The sequence below is a fragment of the Rana temporaria genome, chromosome 2, assembly GCF_905171775.1.
Source record: "Rana temporaria chromosome 2, aRanTem1.1, whole genome shotgun sequence".
NCBI classification, from domain to species: domain Eukaryota; kingdom Metazoa; phylum Chordata; class Amphibia; order Anura; family Ranidae; genus Rana; species Rana temporaria.
In genome coordinates, this window is record NC_053490.1 from 46391560 (window position 1) to 46413234 (window position 21675).

At 45.3% G+C, this 21675-nt stretch overlaps 1 protein-coding gene across 2 annotated transcripts in view; it reads left to right on the forward strand.

Moving 5' to 3' along the window:
* The window catches only part of PANX1 (pannexin 1), a 68371-nt gene extending 47242 nt beyond the window's left edge, over window positions 1–21129 (forward strand). The window contains exons 3-5 of one of the 2 annotated variants that reach the window (XM_040340157.1): window positions 3402–3616; window positions 13328–13986; window positions 20721–21129. In XM_040340157.1, coding sequence (XP_040196091.1) covers window positions 3402–3616; window positions 13328–13986; window positions 20721–20800 — 954 coding nt within the window. In that variant the 3' untranslated portion in view covers window positions 20801–21129. Of the gene's footprint in view, window positions 1–3401; window positions 3617–13327; window positions 13987–16225; window positions 17616–20720 lie in introns of those variants that run through there. The other variant, XM_040340158.1, reaches the window with a different exon arrangement.
* Window positions 21130–21675: the final 546 nt, after the last annotated feature.

Consider the following 21675-nt stretch of genomic DNA (forward strand, 5'->3'; position numbering starts at 1 on the left):
CGCTAGCGGCTGATTCCCGCGGCAATCCCGGCGGTATTGCGCCGCTATTTTTAGTGGCGATATACCGCTACCGCGGCTCCCGCCCCAGTCTGAAAGGGGCCTTATAGACCCCAGATCCCTCCATAAGAATACCTGTCATGTGCCCATTGCTGTCACAAAGGATGTTTACATTCCATATGACAGCAATAAAAGTGATCAAATAAAAAATGTAAAGCAACAGAATAAAAAAAGAAATATAGATTCTCTTCTCTTTTCGTCCATGTACAGACGGACACGGCTTCCTTAAATCTTGACGGTTATGTTCCGTCTATTAGGCGAGGACTAGGCAGACATGTTAGATATTTAAATACATGTAACTTTAACAGAGTTGAACAGCCCCGCCCAGGGGGCGGTCCCTCCGTTCATAACCCCTCACCCTGCAGCTCAGTTTTTTTTCTGCCTAGTAGAGGAGAAGGACCTGGCTCCCCTTTGGCCCCAGAGTCCTGAAGAAAGTTATACTTTATATTGTTTATTTTATTTTTGGATCCTGAGATCTACTATCAACTGCCGGCTGGGTGACAGGCTGGATAATATAGATCCTTGTAGTCTCCCCAGTCCGGCCATCAAGCATGAGCAGACCTTAGCTACACGCTGGGTTGGCCACGACATGCCCCGTTTGCTCCAGGGGTGGCCGGTGAGCTCTATGCTCCGGGGTTCACATATGACTGGGCTGCTGTTGTCTCAGTCACAGTGGACCATGGCCGACAGACACTCTGAAATGCTAGGCTGTGGGTCTGTCGGGAACGCACCAGCAAGTCGGCGCATGGACGGGTTAAAGTTCCTCCTGTTTCGACAGGTTAGAACAGCTGGGCATTCCTGGAGGGTCACTTAGGGGGTCTCCTGTCCTTCCTTTCCTCTCCTCTCCCTCTGTCCCCCTCCTTCCCTTGCGGGGCCTGCTGCGTCGGCCGGAGAATACCTGTAGGGGGACTCCGTATTTCGGTTGGGGGCTGTGGGGGTGTCCGGGTCCGCTCTCTGTGGGGGGTGGTATGTCACTTAGAAGCTTCCACTCCGTGTCTCTGCGGCCTTCTCGTCCACCTCAGTGTGCTTGGGCTCCATTTTGGGTAGCGTCGCTGCCATTTTTTGTGGTTATTTTCAGCATTGAAATTTCCCATTTGCGGCTATATTGTCGTGGCTGCGCTGTTGCGCATTTCTTCATTGCGGGTAGCCATTTTCTTGTAGCCCGCGCCCTTTTTTCTCTGAGGCGCCCGGCGGCCATTTTGGAGTGTTTGCGTGTGTGAAGGCAGATCAGACGATGGTGCTGAGCAGTCTCTTGCTGGGTGGCGAGTTCCCTGGGTAACCCCCCGGTCAGTACAGCAAGGAGGGTGGACATTTTTTTGTGCAAAGTGCATTGACTTGGTCCCTAGGGCTGTCAGTGAGTCAGCATGTGAAGTGGTCACCTCAGAGTACAAGTTTCTTTCTTGTCCTCCCAACAGATTCTTTCCCTCAAATGTTCCTCTCCTTCCGGCTCGTCGGAATGCCCTAACGGGGGCAGTACAGGACTTACTGAGGTGCGGGGTAATTATACCTGTACCGCTGCTGGAAAGGTTTCAGGGATTCTACTTGAATCTGTTCATGGTCCCAAAGGAGGATGGAGTTCGTCCAATCCTTGACCTTAAGGCCCTTAATGCCTTGTGAATGTTCGGAAATTCAGGATGGAATGGGTTCGCTCGGTGGTCGCTGAGCTCCATCCGGGGGACTTTCTGGCATCCTTGGACATCAAGGACGCATACTTGCATGTCCCCATCTCCGTCAGACATTAGAGATTCCTACGTTTTGCGGTCAGGGAATACCACTATCTATTTGTGGCTCTCCCCTTTGGTCTAGCGCCGGCACCAAGAGTTTTCACCAAGGTGCTCGCCCCGATTCTGGCTTTGTTGAGACTCCGAGGCATTGCTACTGTGGGCTACTTAGACAATCTTTTTCTGAGGGCTGTTTCAAGGTCAGAATTAGAGGACGACGTGTCTATAGTCGGTCTCTTTGAGAATTTGGTTGGGTGCTGAACCTCCAGAAGTCGGTGTTTATTACCGACTCAGCACCTGGAATACCTGGGGTGGATTCTGGATTCCTCTGAGGCGAGAGTTTTTCTTCCTCTTGAGAAGTTGCAGATGCTCCAGACTCCAGGCAAGATTGTCAACATGCCACAGATGGTCGTCTCTCCGTTTCTGCATGCGAGTCCTGGGCCTCATGGTAGCCTTTTTCGAGGCAGTACTGTATGCCTATTTCCACACTCGAGTCTTGCAGAAGGAGATTCTGTCCAAAGGGAACAAATCTCCATTGTCTCTGGATCATCAGATTTGGGTCAGTCACCTAGTCAGGGCCTCTCTGAGTTGGTGGCTGAGATCTCCGGCCCTTCAGTCCGGAAAGTTGTTCCTTCCTTTCCACTGGACTGTGATTATGGCGGACGTCAGGTTGGAGGGGAGCCTGGGGGGGTAAAAACCTTTTCTCTGTTGTCCATGGACGGACACAGCACCCACCCCTCCTTTTAAGTTTGTACTGCTTTTTGATGAACTGAGCTGCTGGCTGCAGGGTGAGTGGCTATGACCGGATTGACCGCTCCCTGGGCGGGGCTGTTCAACTCTGTTAAAGTTACATGTATTTAAACATCCAACATGTCTGCCTAGTCCTCTCCCAATAGACGGAACATAACCCACAAGTCAAGATTTAAGGAAGCTGTGTCCGTCCATGGATGACAGAGAAAAGGATTTTACGGTGAGTACAAAAAATCCTATTTTCTCTTTTCATCCATTAAATCTTGACTTGTGTGATGTCCCCAAGCAGTGTAAAAAAAAACGAGGGGTGGGAACAGCAATCAAAAAACTAACTTCACCCCAAACAGAGCTTCTCAGCTGTGGAGTTGCAACCTCAAACAGCCGAGTACAAAAAAATCTTTTTTTTTTTTAAGTGCCCCCCGTGCTAGTTCGTGCATCAGTCCTGAGCGCACGCAAACCACAATCATCCCACATATCTGAGGTATCACTGCAAACGTCGGATCATGGGCAGTACTTCTAGCACTAGACCTCCTTTTGTACACCTAAAGTGGTAACCTGTAAAAAAAAAAAAAGGGGGGGGGGGGGGGCCCTGACAGAAAAGACTATGCTGTGATAGCCGTGTAAATTGAAGGACTAGATGGATAAAAATCCCTTGTCAGATAAACAGCTACCTTATGTTTTTCATCTGTGTAGGTAGCTGATTGCTTGAACTTCAGCTTTAAATTCAGAAAATACTGTAACAGCGTATACATTACAAACACGTTTTATCATTTTTGCACATGGCTGACTTCTGTGTGATATTTTATTCTCCTTATTATGTATCTTCTCACTTACAGCTGGTATGTGATATATTTACATTTCCTCTCTCCACAGTTTTTCCCATATATTCTGCTGCTCGTGGCAATAATAATGTACCTGCCCACCTTATTCTGGAGGTTCACAGCGGCTCCTCATCTCTGTTCTGATCTGAAATTCATCATGGAGGAACTGGACAAGTCTTACAACAGGGCCATCAAAGCTGCCAACAGCATAACCAGCAAGAGGGACGGCGCCAGCTCCCCAGTGATAAATGACAGCATGGCACAGAGGTAAATGTACCAATAAAGCTGAATCTACGCAAAAACTTCTATTGAAAGAAATTCTGTAATGGCTACAAAGGTTATAAGTATACTTTCGTGTAGCAGTGCACTGCCGCGAGTTTTAAAAGATCCACAAATCACCCCGCTGCCTGACCCCCATTCATCCATCTTGAGACAGTGAACAGTCATTTGCGTTGCTTTGCTGTATTTTATTTGCGGGACACAACTTGGATAGGATAGGGATGAAATGAGATTCCCATAGCACTTGGCACATTGGTAGAACTATTCATTGAAAGACTGAGTCCTGATAACAAGGCACACCTATGGTTCACAGTCTTCTGCACTGACTCCTGCAGAGTATCACTTCTCCTGTATAAATCCTTTGCTGAAAACCTGTTAGTTTTATATTTCACTGTCACTGAGAAGTCACTCTGAATAACTCCTCAGCTTGCTCAAAGTCACTCAAGTGCTGGTACTGAGCCAGAGGTGCCTGCAACACACACACACACACACCCCCCCCTCGACGGCCCAGAACTTCAGCAACACATGGCGACAGATGGACTACTAGGCCCAGATAGTCCAATCTTGCAGATGCCTAGTTCCCCGGTCACAGCGATCCACACTGTTTAAAGTTTTTTTTCTGAACTCCTGCGTTCCCTGACCACAACAGTCTACAGCTGGGGTCGACAATATCCGGGCGCCAGGTCGCAATTGCGACAAGAAATTGTGACCTGGCACCCGCGACCGCTGGTAATTGAGGCCGCGGCTTTGCGGCCTACAAGGAGATCCTGTGTCTCCGTGCGCCCCCACCTCCCCCGCCGCGCGATCGCCGGTAATTGAGGCCGCGGCCTTGTGAAGTCCCAAGCTCTTAGTTCTGTGAGCTGGCGCCATCTGGTGGTGGCCGTTGGCATTACACGTTAAACAGCAATTCTGTGTCATTTTTCACTGCCATCTCCTTCCCTCACATTAGAACCCCCAAAACATTATATATATTTTTGATTCTAACACCCTAGAGAATAAAATGGCGATCGTTGCAATACTTTCTGTCAGGCCGTATTTGCGCAGCGGTCTTACAAGCGCACTTTTTAGGGAAAAAAATACACTTTTTTTAATTAAAAAATAAGACAACGGTAAAATTATCCCAATTTTTTTTTATATTGTGAAAGATAATGTTACGCTGAGTAAATTGATACCCAACATGTCACGCTTCAAAATTGTGTCCGCTCGTGGAATGCCGACAAACCTTTACCCTTTAAAATCTCCATAGGCGACGTTTAAAAAAAATCTACATGTTGCATGTTTTGAGTAACAGGGGAGGTCTAGGGCTAGAATTATTGCTCTCGCTCTACCAATCGCGGCGATACCTCACGTGTGGTTTGAATACCGTTTACATATGCGGGCGCTACTCACACATGTTCGCTTCTGCACGCAAGCTTGTCGGGACGGGGCGCGTTTTCTGGCTCCTAACTTTTTTAGCTGGCTCCTAGATTCCAAGCAAATTTGTCAAACCCTGGTCTACAATATCCTCAATAGCTTCCTCCGGTTCCATTACTGGCTTTAGTGTACACACTGACCTTTTCCATGCCCCGGTCCATGGAGGAAACATAGTTCAGCTGCACAGTCCAGCGACTCCTCTAATCCTTCCTCTCCTCTCTTGAATTCCTTCTCTGTGGTGCATGTGAGGGATGAATCTTCCCCGCCACTCCCCCCTCAGCAGCATGTGACCTCAGCTTATATGGGAGGTCCTCCCCCTGCCAATACCGAATGGGGATTAGTAGAGCTCCTCACATGAGCTACCTGTCACTCAGAACTTCAAGTCCAGCCCCTGTTCCAAAACATACTGACTGAAAGCAGGGGAGGCGTCTCAGAGCCTCGGCACAAGTGGTCACACCCACTGCTACACTGATCATTCCCAATCCCAGATCAAAACACTGAGATACTACTGCCCACTGAAGATTTTTTATCTTTTTTTTTTTAAAGGTAAATTTTGAAGATTTTTTATCTTAATGCAGAGAATGCATTAAGTGGATAACCCTTTCTTTATCGTACATCACGGGACACAGAGCGGCATTCATTACTATATGGGTTATATGGAGTACCTTCAGGTGTAGACACTGGCAATCTCAAACAGGAAATGCCCCTCCCTATATAACCCCCTCCCATAGGAGGAGTACCTCAGTTTTTCCGCCAGTGTCTTAGGTGTTAGTCATGGTTTAGCTTGCCTCCACATCCTTGGGATTAGGTGAGCTAACCGGTTCTGTCCAAAAAAGCCTCAGCGCTAAAGTGGTCAGTAACCGGACCCCAAACCCTTGGGGTATAGCCCATAATGCTTTTCTTTTTAGAGAGCTGGACCCTGGGCCCATAACTTAGAAACCTTTGGGTGCCTAATGTCTCTGTTGCCAGAGTGCTATATGGGCCCAGGACAGTGGATCCTTCATAGGAACCCAGGGCCTGAAGGTCTAGACATCCCCACCGAGATGGGGGAAGATTGGGCCTCTTGCTTGGCAAAGTCCTGCGGCATGGAGCAGGTAAGTGAGGGGAAAAACTTGCGGAACTTGGTTCTTAGCAGGTTTTTTCTGGGGGGTCACAGGGGACATGCCTAAAGTTATGCACTGCATCTGGCAAACTAGTCACATATCATAAAGATAGGATGGCTCTATATGTATTATTCCCCATAAGATGTGACCTCCCTTGTAGTGTTGGAAAAGCATTGAGTGGGGCCTGTGATATAAAAGTATATGTGTGTGTCAGAGAGCTGTGCTTACCTGCAAGCCTCCAGGCGATGCTCCATTCAGTCTTCCTCCTCACGGCCTGCAAAGCAGGCAAAACGCCGACCTCCTCATGGTTCCAGGCTGCAGGCTGCAGTTTGCTGGAGCAGAGAGGTCCCTTCCTCCCAACCCCACCCCCCCCCTGTCGGGAGGGGCATTTCCTGTTTGAGATTGCTGGGGGGGAAGGGCGGGTCAGTGGCTTAAGGAAGGGGCGGCCCTTCCTTGTTTGTTCCATATAGCTCATTCAATACTTTGGAACTGAGGAGGAAAGACCAGAACGGCAAGCACGGGGCGCCGAGGACACACAGTGGCCAGAAAGAATATTGCAGTCTTCAGAAAGACTGTTTTCAAGCCTAGGAATAGGCTGTTTCTTTTCCATCTCATAGTTTTTCTTGCAATACTACTCAGGGGGACAGAATGTTTTTTCTTTCCTAGATTTGAAAAAAAAAAAAAAAAAAAATAATTTTTTTTGAAAAAAAAAAAAAAAAAAAAAGTGTCATCTAGGGGAGAGGAAGCATTTTTTTATCCCCCAAACAGGTGTTTGGGCATTTAACTATTTATAAGTCCCAGGTACCAATAAGTAGCAGGTGTACCTCGGTATTGTACCATGGCATCAAAAAACAAGGGTACAAGAGGTGGGGATTCCCCCAGAGAGTCTGAGGTCTCGGACAATGCTATGCCGCTGCTTTCCCCACAGGGAGCCTTGGGGCCATCGGGATCTGGGGCTGGAGCTGACGCGGGTCAGTCCAACCCTAAGATGGTCACGGAGGAGGTATTACTCACCTCTTTAAAAGAGATGCAGAAAAGCATGGGTAAAATGATAGCCGCAGCTATGCGGGGCAGTAAGCGGAATAGATCTCCGTCGCCCGAGCGCGGACCCTCAGAAGAGGAGGTCCTTTCCTCAGGGGAATTGGACGACCTCTTGGACAAGGACCAAGTAGGTTCAGGGATCGAAGATCCGGATACAGAGGAGTCTGGGGCAGTCTCCCTGAGGGAGAGCTGGTGGATTCAAGGATTGTCGGACTTGGTCCATAGGGCATTCAACTTGCCAGTACCAGATCTCCAGGTATCGACGGTTTCAGCTTTGGGCTCACTGAGGGCGCCTCAAAGCAATGCTGTGTTTCCGATCCATCCTCTATTAGAGGGAGTTTTGTTCCAAGATTGGAACAAGCCAGATAAGATCTTCTTACCACCTAAGAAGTTCTCTGTCCTATATCCTATGGAAGAAAATTTTTTCCAAAAGATGGCTACTCCTGCAGTGGACGCAGCCATCTCATGTGTTAACAAATCGTTAACATGCCCTGTAGAAAACATACAGGTGTTCAAGGATCCAGTTGATAAGCGCTTGGAAGCACTACTTAAGAACTCCTTCACTACTGCAGGGGCAGTAGTACAGCCAGCTGTGGCTGCGATTGGGGTCGCTCAAGCATTATCGGATCAATTTAAGCAGATGCTTAAACTTATTCCTGCCCAGCAGGCAGAAGAATTTTCGGATGTCCCTAAGGCCATATGTTTTACGGTAGACGCAATCAAGGATTCTATCCAGCAAGCGTCACGTTTATCGTTATCCCTTATCCATATGAGAAGACTCTTATGGTTAAAAAGCTGGGAGGCTGAGCCCCCATGCAAGAAGCTCCTGGTAGGGTTCCCCTTCCATGGAGGACGACTCTTCGGAGAAGACCTAGATAAATACATTCAGACCATTTCAAACGGCAAGAGTACTCTCTTGCCAACTAAGAAGAAGGTTCAGGGGCCTGCGTTTAAACGACAGTATTCCCCTGGGCAGGGGCCCTCTAATGCCAAGCAGTATCGACGGCCTCCTGCAAAAGCAAACTTCGGCTTCAACAGCAAATCACAAGGACAGGCTGTTAGAGGCAAAAGGCAGTGGTTTCGCAAACCAGCAAAACCAGCCCCCAAGCCAACCTTATGAAGGGGCGCCCCCACCCACGAAGGTGGGGGGAAGGCTGCGACTCTTTTCAGAGATTTGGGAAGCCAGCATTCCCGACGAGTGGGTACGGTCTTCCGTGGCCACAGGCTACAAATTAGATTTCCTAAGGTTTCCTCCTCCTCATTTCCAGGAGTCGAGGATTCCAAACGATCCGCCTCGGATTCCGGCCAGTCCTGGAACAGGGGCTGGGTTTCTACTCCAACCTATTCATCATCCCCAATGGAGATGTCAGGCCAATTTTGGACCTAAAGATGGTAAATGCATATCTAAAGATCCGCTCATTTCGGATGGAATCCGTGCGGTCAGCAGCTGCCACACTCCAGAAGGACGACTTCATGGCGTCCATAGACATAAAGGATGCCTACCTTCATGTTCCAATTTATCAGCCACATCAAAGATATCTACGCTTCATGGTGGCTTCGCGTCACTTCCAATTCGTGGCGCTTCCCTTCGGGTTGGCTACGGCCCCCCGGGTGTTCACGAAGGTCCTAGCTCCGATCCTAGCCAAGCTAAGGATCCAAGGGGTCACGATCCTAGCATACCTGGACGACCTCCTAGTCATAGACCACTCGTCTCCCGGCTTGGAGCGAGCAGTGGCCCTCACGGTCCAATACCTCGAGAGGTTCGGCTGGGTCCTAAATCGAGAAAAGTCAGCTTTCCAGCCCACAAGGCAGTTGGAATATCTCGGCATGAGATTAGACACAGAACAACAAGGAGTGTTCCTACCTCTGAGGAAGGTAAAAGCCATCAAGGAATTAATCCTACTGGTTCTAAGCAAGAAAGAACCGACTATTCGCCTATGTATGAGGTTACTAGGCAAGATGGTGGCCACGTTCGAGGCGGTACCATACGCCCAGAGCCACACTCGCATCCTACAGGCAGCCATCCTGTCAGCATGGAGCAGAAGGCCACAGGCCTTGGATATCCCGTTGCCGCTCTTATCAAGAGTCCGACAAAGTCTGTGTTGGTGGTTAGACCCTCAGAATCTACTGAAGGGGAAGTCTTTCAGCCCAGTGGCTTGGAAGATAGTGACCACAGACGCCAGCCTGACGGGCTGGGGAGCAATTTTGGATGGTTGCACTCGCCAAGGTACTTGGGCAAAGCCAGAGAAGCAGTTGCCCATCAACATCTTGGAGCTCAGAGCTGCTCGACTAGCCCTCAGGGCTTGGACGTCAAAATTGCAGGGGTTCCCGGTGAGAATTCAATCAGACAATGCCACGGCCGTGGCATACATAAATCACCAAGGGGGAACCAGGAGTCAAGCCGCTCAGAGAGAGGTGAGCTTGATTCTCCTATGGGCAGAGGCGCATGTGCCCTGCATATCGGCAATATTCATTCCAGGAGTGGACAACTTTCAGGCGGACTTCTTAAGCCGCCAGACTCTATGGCCGGGGGAATGGTCTCTGCATCCACAAGTCTTTCAAGCACTCTGCCAAAGATGGGGAGTGCCGGACGTGGATATCATGGCATCGAGACTCAACAAGAAACTAGACAGGTTCATATCCCGCTCAAGGGATCCGATGGCCTGCGGAACCGATGCGTTGGTTTGCCCTTGGCATCAGTTCAAACTTCTTTATGCGTTTCCCCCGCTCCAGTTACTACCCCGCCTGCTGCGCAGGATCCGGGTGGAACACATACCAGTCATCCTGGTAGCTCCAGCATGGCCCAGAAGGGCATGGTACTCACTCATCCTAAAGATGGTAGTGGGAGACCCTTGGACTCTTCCTCTACGGCCAGACCTGCTATCGCAAGGTCCGATCCTCCACCCTGCCTTACGGCATCTAAATTTGACGGCCTGGAAGCTGAATCCCTGATTCTCAGGGGTAGAGGTCTGTCTCAGAAAGTAGTCTCTACCCTAATCAGAGCCAGGAAACCGGTCTCTAGGGTGATTTATTACAGGGTCTGGAAGGCCTATGTAGGCTGGTGTGAGTCCAAGCGATGGCTTTTCTCGCAAATTTACCATCGATAGAGTATTACGTTTTCTCCAGCTAGGAGTGGATAAAGGATTGGCATTAAGCACAATCAAAGGACAGATTTCTGCTCTGTCAGTGTGGTTTCAGCGGCCGCTGGCCACCCACTCGCTGGTTAAGACCTTCCTTCAAGGGGTCTTACGTATTAGACCTCCAGTTAAATCCCCGCTTTGTCCGTGGGATTTAAATCTTGTTCTGTCAAGTTTACAGAAACAACCGTTTGAGCCGTTGGCTGAAATTCCTTTGGTTCTACTGACAAGGAAGTTAGTATTTTTGGTTGCCATAGTTTCCGCAAGAAGAGTTTCGGAGCTAGCGGCCTTATCCTGTAAGGAACCATATCTTGTTTTTCATAAGGACAGGGTCGTTCTCCGCCCTCATCCTTCCTTCCTACCGAAGGTCATATCCAGTTTTCATTTGAACCAGGATTTGGTATTACCATCCTTCTTCCCTAAACCTACTTCCAGAAAGGAAGGGTTGCTGCATACCTTGGATATTGTCAGGGCCATGAAGGCCTATCTTAAAGCTACAAAGAAGATCCGGAAAACAGATGTGCTGTTCATTCTACCGGAGGGGCCCAAGAAGGGGCAGGCAGCTGCAAAGTCCACCATTTCTAGGTGGATTAAGCAATTAATCACTCAGGCCTACGGCTTGAAAGGGTTGCCTCCTCCAGTATCATTAAAGGCTCATTCTACTAGAGCCATGGGCGCCTCCTGGGCAGCACACCACCAGATCTCTATGGCTCAAGTTTGCAAGGCGGCAACCCGGTCTTCTGTCCACACGTTTACAAAATTCTACAAGTTGGACGTAAGAAGGAATACTGATACTGCCTTCGGGCAGGCAGTGCTGCAGGCTGCAGTTTGAGACCCTCGGATTCCGGGGGCTCCTCTTTTTTGAGTTAAATTTAAAATTTAAAATTATTTTTCTCAACTAAGTTGGATTTATTATGATTTGAGTATATCTCTAAATTAAATCCTTTTGTCTTGGAGATGTTCTCCCTCCCCTCATTGTAAGCATTGCTTTGGGACATCCCATATAGTAATGAATGCCGCTCTGTGTCCCGTGATGTACGATAAAGAAAAAGAGATTTTTAATACAGCTTACCTGTAAAATCTTTTTCTTGGAGTACATCACGGGACACAGAGCTCCCACCCCTCTTTTTTGAGGACCATTTTGGGAGGCATACTGCTTGCTACAAAACTGAGGTACTCCTCCTATGGGAGGGGGTTATATAGGGAGGGGCATTTCCTGTTTGAGATTGCCAGTGTCTACACCTGAAGGTACTCCATATAACCCATATAGTAATGAATGCCGCTCTGTGTCCCGTGATGTACTCCAAGAAAAAGATTTTACAGGTAAGCTGTATTAAAAATCTCTTTTTTGCCTCTCCAACCCCTTTAACCACTTAACATCTGCCCGCCGTCAAATGACGGCGGGCGGAATGCTCTATTGTTCCGACAGGACGTCATATGACGTCCTGTCATTTAAAGCCTCTAGGGCGCGCGCACCCGTCACGTCACTGGGAACGCCGGGCATCCGCGATTGCCCAGTAACTGAGCAGGGACGTGGAGCTCTGTGTGTAAACACAGAGCTCCACGTCCTGTCAGGGAGAGAGGAGACCGATCTGTGTCCCTTTACATAGGGACACAGATCGGTCACCCCCCACAGTTAGAACACACCCAGGATACACATTTAACCCCTTCCCCGCCCCCTAGTGGTTAACCCCTTCCCTGCCAGTCACATTTATACAGTAATCAATGCATATTTATAGCACTGTTCACTGTATAAATGTGAATGGTCCCAAAAATGTGTCAAAAGTGTCCGATGTGTCCGCTATAATGTCGCAGTCCCGAAAAAAACGCAAATCGCTGCCATTCCTAGTAAAAAAAAAAAAAAAAAAAATCATTATGTCCCCTATTTTGTAGGCAATATAACTTTTGCGCAAACCAGGTTATTGCAATTTTTTTTTTTTTTTTTACCAAAAATATGTAGAAAAATACGTATCGGCCTAAACTGAGAAAAAATATATATATATTTTTTTAAAAAATTGGATATTTATTATAGCAAAAACTAAAAAATATTGTGTTTTTTTTTTTGTTTTTTTCAAAATTTACGCTCTTTTTTTTGTTTATAGCCCAAAAAATAAAAACCGCACAGGCGATCAAATACCACCAAAAGAAAGCTCTATTTGTGGGGGAAAAAAGGACGTCAATTTTGTTTGGGAGCCACGTCGCATGACCGCGCAATTGTCAGTTAAAGCGACGCAGTGCCGGAAGCTAAAATCTCGTCTGGGCAGGATGGGGGTGTATGTGCACAGTAGGCAAGTGGTTAAAATAAAAAATTCATATGGATAACAGTGTAGCATGACTGCTCAATTGTCATTCAACGTGTGATCGCGCTGAAAGCTGAAAATTGGCCGGGGGTGAAAGTGCCCGGTGTTAAAGTAGTTAAAGAAGATTGCCAACAGGCGGCAAGTTTTTATTATTGCAGAAGAAAGATGGCTTGTCTTTGCTGCAATTTAATGCCTGCCCGTTCGCAATATTTTTAACTCCACTTTAGCATCCTGCACTACCGCTTTTCCAGTTTGCCAATCTTTGGGCAGTCGGTAGTTTTCCTTTTGTTAGGCTGGCTTTGCAATAGCAGGAGATTTTGACCAACTCTCTATGGAGCCGGTACACACATCTCCGCTGTGGCTCTGGTGCAAATTTGCATAGGAGACCTGTGTGTCCTTTGGCCAATTTCAGGTCTGAATTTGGCCAAACATTTGGGTGGAAATCAGACCTGAAACAGTGAACTTGGAGGCACCAGACCCCTGCTGTGAGCCACATGTGAAGATGGTGTGAACCCAGATTAATGCGTTTTTCTTTTCTTTTGCCTTCTCTGTTTTTCTTGGAGTGTACCCGCTGAGTTTACAGGTTACAGAAACTTTCCAATGGAAACTTTAAATCCATCAGAACACCTAATTGCTGATTTCAGAAGCCGGCTCGTGCTGCGTCAATCTCAGTTTTCTTACTTTTTGTGATTCTATTTTTTACAGCGCGTGGGAGATTTCAGAAAGCCACTTCAAATATCCATTTGTCGAGCAGTATCTCAAGACGAAGAAGAGCTCTTATCACCTAATAATCAAGTACCTCATCTGTCGCTCTCTGACATTGACAATTATCCTGCTGGCTTGTATCTACCTCGGCTATTACATCAGCCTCTTTTCTTTGACCGATGAATTCAGCTGCAACATCCGAACCGGAATCTTAAAAAACGACACCACATTGCCCTCCTTAATACAATGCAAGTTGATTGCGGTCGGAGTCTTCCGGTTGCTCAGTTATATCAACCTAATTGTGTATTCTGTAATGATGCCCGTTGTGGTGTACAGCATGCTGGTGCCATTTAGGAAAAGGTCCAACGTTCTCACAGTGTACGAGTTACTCCCTACCTTCAGTGTCTATCAGTGCCCCTCCAAAAACTATGATGACCTCAGCCTGTTCCTTCTGTTCTTGGAGGAGAATGTCAGTGAGCTGAAGTCCTACAAGTACCTCAAAGTGCTGGAAAATCTGAAGGGTACAGGAGAGGACTTTGATACCATGCAGCTCCTGACATCGCTAGGAACTGTGAAGACAGACACGGTTGATGGCAAAAAATCCGGATTTAAAACTGGAGCTTTACCTCCTGCAGGAAAGGACTCTACAGAGCTGAAAGGTAATATATAGGTTTTTTTTTTTTACTTTTTTTATATTTTACTTGTAGTAAAAACTACATTACAGCCGTACTTGGCGTATTTTTGAATACCTTTTAAAGTTCTTTCAAAGAAAATGTAGGGCAGCCCATAGATTATGCCGTTTTCTTTCTGGCCACCATGGGTGGAAGGAATCTACAAAGCAAAAAAAAATCCCATGAAGGTTACATGTTGGGAAAAAGCATAGCGTCTCCAGCTATAAATGAATTACTTAAAGTGGAGGTTCACCCTATAAAAAAATTCTAACACTACATCCAGCCCAGTTCTGCCTATAAAATGACACTGACCTTATTTATTTTTTTCCCCGTAGATAGCGTTTAGCCGTGGAATTCACCGCGGCTTCCAGGTAGGGAATCCCGCGGGAGTGGGTGTTCCTATTGACATGCCAATTGATTGACATGCTAAACGACGGTTCACACAGCGCGTCACGACTTCCCGAAAGAAGCTCGGGTCGGCTCGGCTTTATTCGGCGCCGATGCTTAAAGTGATAGTAAAGGCAATTTTTGTTTTAAAAAAAACAAAAATGGTTTTGGAGCAGCCTGGATCTATTCCTTTTCTGCCCACCCCCCCCCCCCCCCCAGGCTCTCCTTGCCCTTCTTTCGTTTTGGGTGAACCCACAGAAATCAGCTTGCTAGGGGGGCACCCGAGCAGGCTTGCTCTTTAGCCACTGCTCTGCGTGGCCTTTCACAGACAGAGCTACAGCTCGGTCCCACCCCCCTCTCCACTCTTATTGGCTCACTGGCAATGAGGGGGGAGAGCCAAGGCTGTCGTGCACATCACTGTGTCATGAAGGGGCTCGGGTAAGTATAAAGAAGAGACCCAATATTCACAGAAAGAAGCTGTTGGCAGTCACCACATCCCGATTATAAACAAGAAGAAAAGAACCCCTTTGAAGAATGGGACTTTGGAAAGTGACTGGAAACGGTGGAGTATGTAAAATTATAATTTTATTGTGTATAGTACAAAATGTATTCATAAGTTAAAAAACAAAATTGTGGGATATACAAATCCAATTGTAAAATTGATTGGATACATGTACAGTACTCTTAGTGAGACCCAACGACCGTTTCTGGCTTGATGCCCTTCTTCAGGGATTTACAAAACATATAGAGCCAAAATGTCCAATAAAAGAACATATTACATACATTAGTATATCAAGAAAAATATACATTTTGTTATGCAGGTGTATTGTATAGAGACAATTAAATGAATACAAAAAGGGAGAGGGGAGCGCGAAAAGGAACAAGATCTTGCATCAATAAAGCTTCTGCCTGGTAAAACATTTAGTTTAGTAATACTTTTTAAAGCATGAAAAGAATGTAATGCCTACCAAAATTGAAAAAAACAAAAAGGTAAGTAGCAATCCAAATACAATCTGGCCATTTGACTATGTGCATCCCAATATGGAAGAAAGATACAAGTTGTCCTATGTTTCCAAGGTGTATGCCTAAGGATACAAGTGAGTGGCTGGCATGAATACACAGGGGTAAGTACCAAAGTGACAACATGAGAGAGAGTGGAAAGCACGATTGCCCATTTACATGTGTCATGGAATGAATGCAAATAGTTCAGTGGAATGAGCCATCACAGCTATTGTGCAGACACTGCTGGCGGTTTAAATAGAGAAAAATACAGACGCCCAAGCATGCGCAGGGATGCTCCAAGACATAATGACATCATCCCGACGGTGACTGACAAGCATCGCGTGCGGATGACGCGTACGCCTGCATAGTAACAGAATGTCACCAAGATGGCCGGCGCATTGGCGTGATTACACAGTGAAAACTTGCACAATGAGTCAATCAAAAACAAAGCACTCAAGAGGTAAAATGATGGATCGCAGTTACATAATACTGTAGCAGGAACTGAACAAATGATGGCATAAGAAACGGCTAATGACTATCCTGATTAGGATGGTGCTAGGGCCCCACCACATATAGAGCGCACAGCACCACCCCAATCCACAGATAAGGGATGGGGGAGGAATAGCACCCTGCATTGAGTATGCGCCGATGCAAATTCACTGCAAATGCCGTGAGTAAACCGGGAGTTACTGCCAAACACCCCCTCTTTCTCACCCTCACTCCTTTCCTCCCTATACCTCCTCAATCTACCTCATTTCCTTTTTAGTAGGATGTATCCAACATATAAATTTCCATCTATTGACACAATGAATAATTGGTAAACTTTTATATTCTACAGCACCGAAGCAAGTTAGGAGGAGGAGGGGGATGTTATGGTTTTGAGAGAACATGTCAAAGCACCTGCTGAGGAGGAGGAGGAAACTGTGGGCCAGTCCCCAATGGAGCTGCCTGGTCTAGAGGAGTCCTTGGTGGAAGAAGCATCACTGGTTCCCATCCAATCCTAGGCACAACAGGATACTAATACTCTTGTAGTGCACAGGTCAAGTAGGCACCGCCAAACAGGAGAGCTCCATCGATGGAAGATGACGGCACTAGGCAGCTGCTCAGCATTGTTTCTGGAATTTCAGAACAAATGGAGGCACAATGCTGCCCTCACACATTGTTTGTAATGAGTTTGGTTCCTCTACTAAAAGATGTCCCAGAGGAAAAATATTTTGCTATGAGAATGGCGATCTAGCAGTGCATACACTCCTTCTGTGTTCCCAGACAGCTGTCCTCGAACATGGTGGAATCAACTTTTGACCATCTATTGTCCTCCCATTCTCCTCCACCCCAAAAAGCACCAAACCCTTACCCTTCGAGTTTTGACACTGTACCCAGTATTGATGAAATAAATGCTTCAGGCAGCCGTCTCCTAATCCTACTGTGATTTCCCCTGTCAGGCCTCTCAGTATCACACCTCCAATGCCCCCCACCAATTCATAATTCTCCATAAACAGCAGACCTCCCAAGCTACACATTGCAAAGCATTCAACATCAAGGGAAGCCCATAGCAGCAACTATTATACCCCAATATCCACTTCTTTTCCTCAAATCGCCTCTCAAACTCCATTAATGGCTCAGATGTACTCGGCGAATTCTCCAGTGGCCACTAATATGCCTCCAGTGGCCTCAAAAATTCCTCCAGTGCCCTCTACCATACCTGGAATGGCCTCAACTGTGCATCAAATTGATTGTCAATATGGCCCCTAAACCAAACAAACATTCTTTTTTTACTTGAGTGCACCCTTGCCTCAATACTCTGAAGTCCCTGGGCCAAGGTCTGATGTTGCTGTCAACGCACATTACAATGTGCAAAACATTTCTGAAAAGGATGCCGAGACATTTTATAATCTGTAAAGACTATTGTTTTATTATGCATGTGGTTATTACTGATAATGTTGAATGTGAATATTAATGTAGTTTGTTATTTTAATAAATCTAAGTTCTCATGGATGTTTGCAGCCCTTTTTGGCTATTTTGGTTTTCTACAAAAATGTATAAAATCAAAAAAATATTACTATAATATACTATACTTTGCGGTGGTTTCCTTTTTTCAATGAGAATCGGTACTATGGCCATAATCTGTGATTTGACATATCATTTACAAAATATGTTGACAAAAGAAGTAAGATTACATAGATACGGGAAGATGTATCAGATGAGGAAGCGAGTGAAAGGGAGGATAAATGGGATACAGTGGGGGGAGAGAGGATGGATGAGAAGAGGGATGTACTGTGTGTTATGGAGGGCGAGGGATAGGTGGGGAGGGAGGTTAGGTTTAATGTTGGGGTTACCCTAAAAAACAACCCTAACGCCAACCCTAACCCTCACATCAACTGTAAGCCTAACACCAACCCTAACCATATCTGGAACCCTTACCCTAACTGTAACCCAAAAACTAACCATATCCCTAACATCAACCCTATCCCTATCAACCCTAAGCCTGCAGTATCTGCACAATAGCTGTGACGGCTCATACCATGGAACTATTTGCATTCATTCCATGCCACAGGTAAATGGGCAATCTTGCTTTCCACTCTCTCTCATGTTGTCACTTTGGTACTTACCCTCGTGTATTCATGCCAGCCACTCGCTTGCATCCTTGGGCATACCAAAAAAGTGTAGCGCTAAACAAATGATATAGTGCACATAATCATGAATAAACACCGTGCCAAAATGATAAAACAACAATAGATGTAATGGTGCACAAAATGGAACAAAAAAAATAAACAACAGTCTGTAAATAAACCAGGAGATGGTGCACCAATGGACAGCTGAATGTCTAGAGTGGTGAGTGAAAGTTCAAAATTTGGTGATAATTTCAAAAATAAATAGTAAGGTGAAAATACGATGAGGTGAAGAAAAACCGCCACCAGTAGGTAGAAGGCTTACCGAAATGTTGGGGCCCAAAAGAACGTGTTCATTGGGTCAGACAGGCTTTATGTGAAATGACCACTGGGAACTGGTTTATCAGTTGCGCTCCATGCAATAACAGATAGTTCAAACCGCTGAGGGGAGGCTATCCTTGTAGAATGTTCTCATAAAGAGCGGTGGTCCAGATGGTCCCAAAGTGATATAGCAGGATGTGAATCAAAAAATCAAAGGAAAAATAGGGCACATAGCGTAATACTGTATAAATAAGGAACTTTAATGTAGTAGGAACACTTACATTGTGGAAGACAAATGGCGCTTTTCAAAGTACTTGTGGAAACAGTGGAGTCCCCTGACGCGTTTCATAGCATAGTACATCATCTGGGGTGTCCCTCCACTGCTGCCCTCCAAAAATATACAAACAATATGTCCCCAATTATGAGAGACCCCAACCCCCGGCGTGTCAGCATTAACAAACTCGTATTTCCTGTAAAGGCAAGATGGCAGCCTGGCGTGCGTTCCAAGCCTCCATCTGAATAAGTGTGTCAATGGTAAACCTTGATGGGGTGGGGCCGTGTGGCGCTTTATGCCTCTATGTGGATAAATGTGTTGATATGCTCACTCATAGTTCAGCTACGCCCATGGAGTGCCACATCACACAGCGTGACACACCATGTGCGCTCCAAGCCGCGCCACGAGAGGAGTGATTGCGTTCCAACTCCTATGGGGCCATTCACGTGACACATGACACGGTACGTAGCATCCCAATGTGCTCCAGGCCTCACTATCAGAGGAACGTTTGCGTTCCAATTAGTTAGGAGCCAGCACCCTACAGGTCGGAGCAGAATGGCCATGAAAACCATGCTAATCTAACAGGAAAAATAAACAAGAATATTGGGGGAGGAAGTTCTAAAGGGTCTATATAAACAGTAACATTGCCACAATGAAAGTGAACAGCGCCACATAAATCTAAAATACCCATAACAATGGGAACATTTATAATATGGAATCTAAAACTTACTATAGAATCTAAAATTTAATAATACTTATACATGAATATTTTTGAAATGATCACCAACTTTCACTCACCACTCTAGACATTCAGTTGTCCATTGGTGCATCATCTCACCTGGTTTATTTACAGACGGTTTGTTTTTGTTCCATTTTGTGCACCAATACATCTATTGTTATTGTTTTATCATAATTTTTGGCACAGTGTTTATTCATGATTATGTGCGCTATATTTGTTTAGCGCTACACTTTTTTGGTTTTACTTGTTTTTGCTATTTGTCTATTTGCTTGTGTTAGCCGCTTACCGTTAGGGCAGCGTGGCATTACTCCCCACACCATCCTTAGGCATACCCCTTGGAAACCTAGGACGACTTGGATCTTCCTTCCATATTGGGATGCACATATTCACATGGCCGGATTGTGTTTGGATTGCTACTTACCTTTTTTGTTTTGGGGTTACATTATTTTCATGCTTTAAATAGTTTTGAAAAGTATTACTAAACGAATGTTTTCAAACATACATAATTACCTGCTATACTCCTATATTTTTAGATTGCGAGTTCCCTTCTTGTGGAGGTTGTGCAGGGACCCTCACTGAGATCACTAATTCTTTGAATTTGGAGAAACTTTATTATTAGTCGCACACACTTTTCTTGTCATGTGGGATACCACGCAGAACCTTTTATTGATGTAAGATCTTGTTCCTTTTTGCTCTCCCCTCTCCCTTTTTGTATTCATTCAATTGTCCCTATACAATACACCTGCATTACAAAATGTATGTTTTTACTTGATATACTAATGTAATTTGTTCTTTTATTAGACATTTTGGCTCTATACGTTTGTAAGTTTCCTGAAGAAGGGCATCAAGACGGAAATGGTCGTTGGGTCTCTCTCTAAGAGCCGCTGTCCATGTATCCAATACATTTTCCAATTGGATTTGTATGTCCCACATGTTTGTTTTTTTAACTTATGAATACATTTTGTACTATACACACTAAATTATAATTTTACATACTCCACTCTTTCACTTTCAAAGTCCCATTCTTCAAGGGGGTTCTTTTCTTCAGGTAAGTATAAAGGGGGAAGTGGGGCTAGGACAATTCTGTCCACAGAAGATTTTATTATTTTCTTGCATAGAATGTATGAAGGTAAAAAAACTTGAGCCTTTACAACCACTTTAATAAAAAATGATTGAACAAGAAATTGTAACCTTTATGGGACTCTTTATGAACAAATCCGTGTTAAATACAATACGTTAACTTTGCGTCATACAACAGGGAACAGATCTTCCAATTAGTGTGTCATCTTTGTGTAATTTTTATGTGCGGAGAGATTTCTGTGGTTGGTTTAAATCCCATCATGGGGGGGGACATCCAGAATGATGAATTGTCCGTCTTTTTTCCTTTCAGATCTGCCCACCTCCGATGGAGTGAAGGTCTCTGCAGAAGACAAAAAAGTTCGGCAAAGGCTTCTTGATTCGTCCTGCTAAGAGCTCGCTCCTACAGTGTAGAAATGTTTACAGCCAACCATCCTTGTGACAAAGCCACTGGAAGTATTCACTGGATCAGACTGACACTGGAAAAGACTCATTACAACTCACTCAGGGATCCCATTGTAGCTCTCAAATCCTTTAAGTGGGTGAAAACTAAACTGGAACCAGTTATTGTGTTTCTAAAACAGTGTGGTTTAGATATAAACGCTTGAGATTTTCTATTCTAGACAATGGGTTATCGTCTTGATGAAATGTACTTTTACTCTAGAGGAAGCAGCAGACCTGGTACGATTGTACTATAGCGTTTTATTAATAACGTCTTTAAAGGAACTGGATTGCACTTTTTTTTTTTATGCTCAGTATAGCCTTCAATTTGGCTGTCTTTTTGATTCATATATTCATTATAAGAATACTTGCTATTTATTTAAAACCATGGACTGGGCTAGTGAAAACAAAAAAAAAGTTTTTTTTCTACTTTTTGTTATAAGAAAAATCGAATGAACTCAATTTTAGTCATACATTTAGGCCAAAATGTTTTCAGCCACATGTCTTTAGTAAAAAAAAAAAAAAGTCAATAAGCGTATATTTATTGGTTTGCGCAAAAGATATCGTCTACAAACTAGGGTACATTTTCTGGAATTTACACAGCTTTTGGTTGGACTGTCTATCTAATTTCTTAAGGTGCTAAAATGACAGGGCAGTACAACCCCCCCCCCCCCAAATGACCCAATTTTAAAACGTAGACACCCAAAGGAAATTGCTGAGGGGCATGTTGAGCCCATTGAATATTACATTTTTTGTCCCAAGTGATTGAATAATGACAACATTTTTTTTAATAAAAAATTGTAACTAAATTATATATTTCTCACACA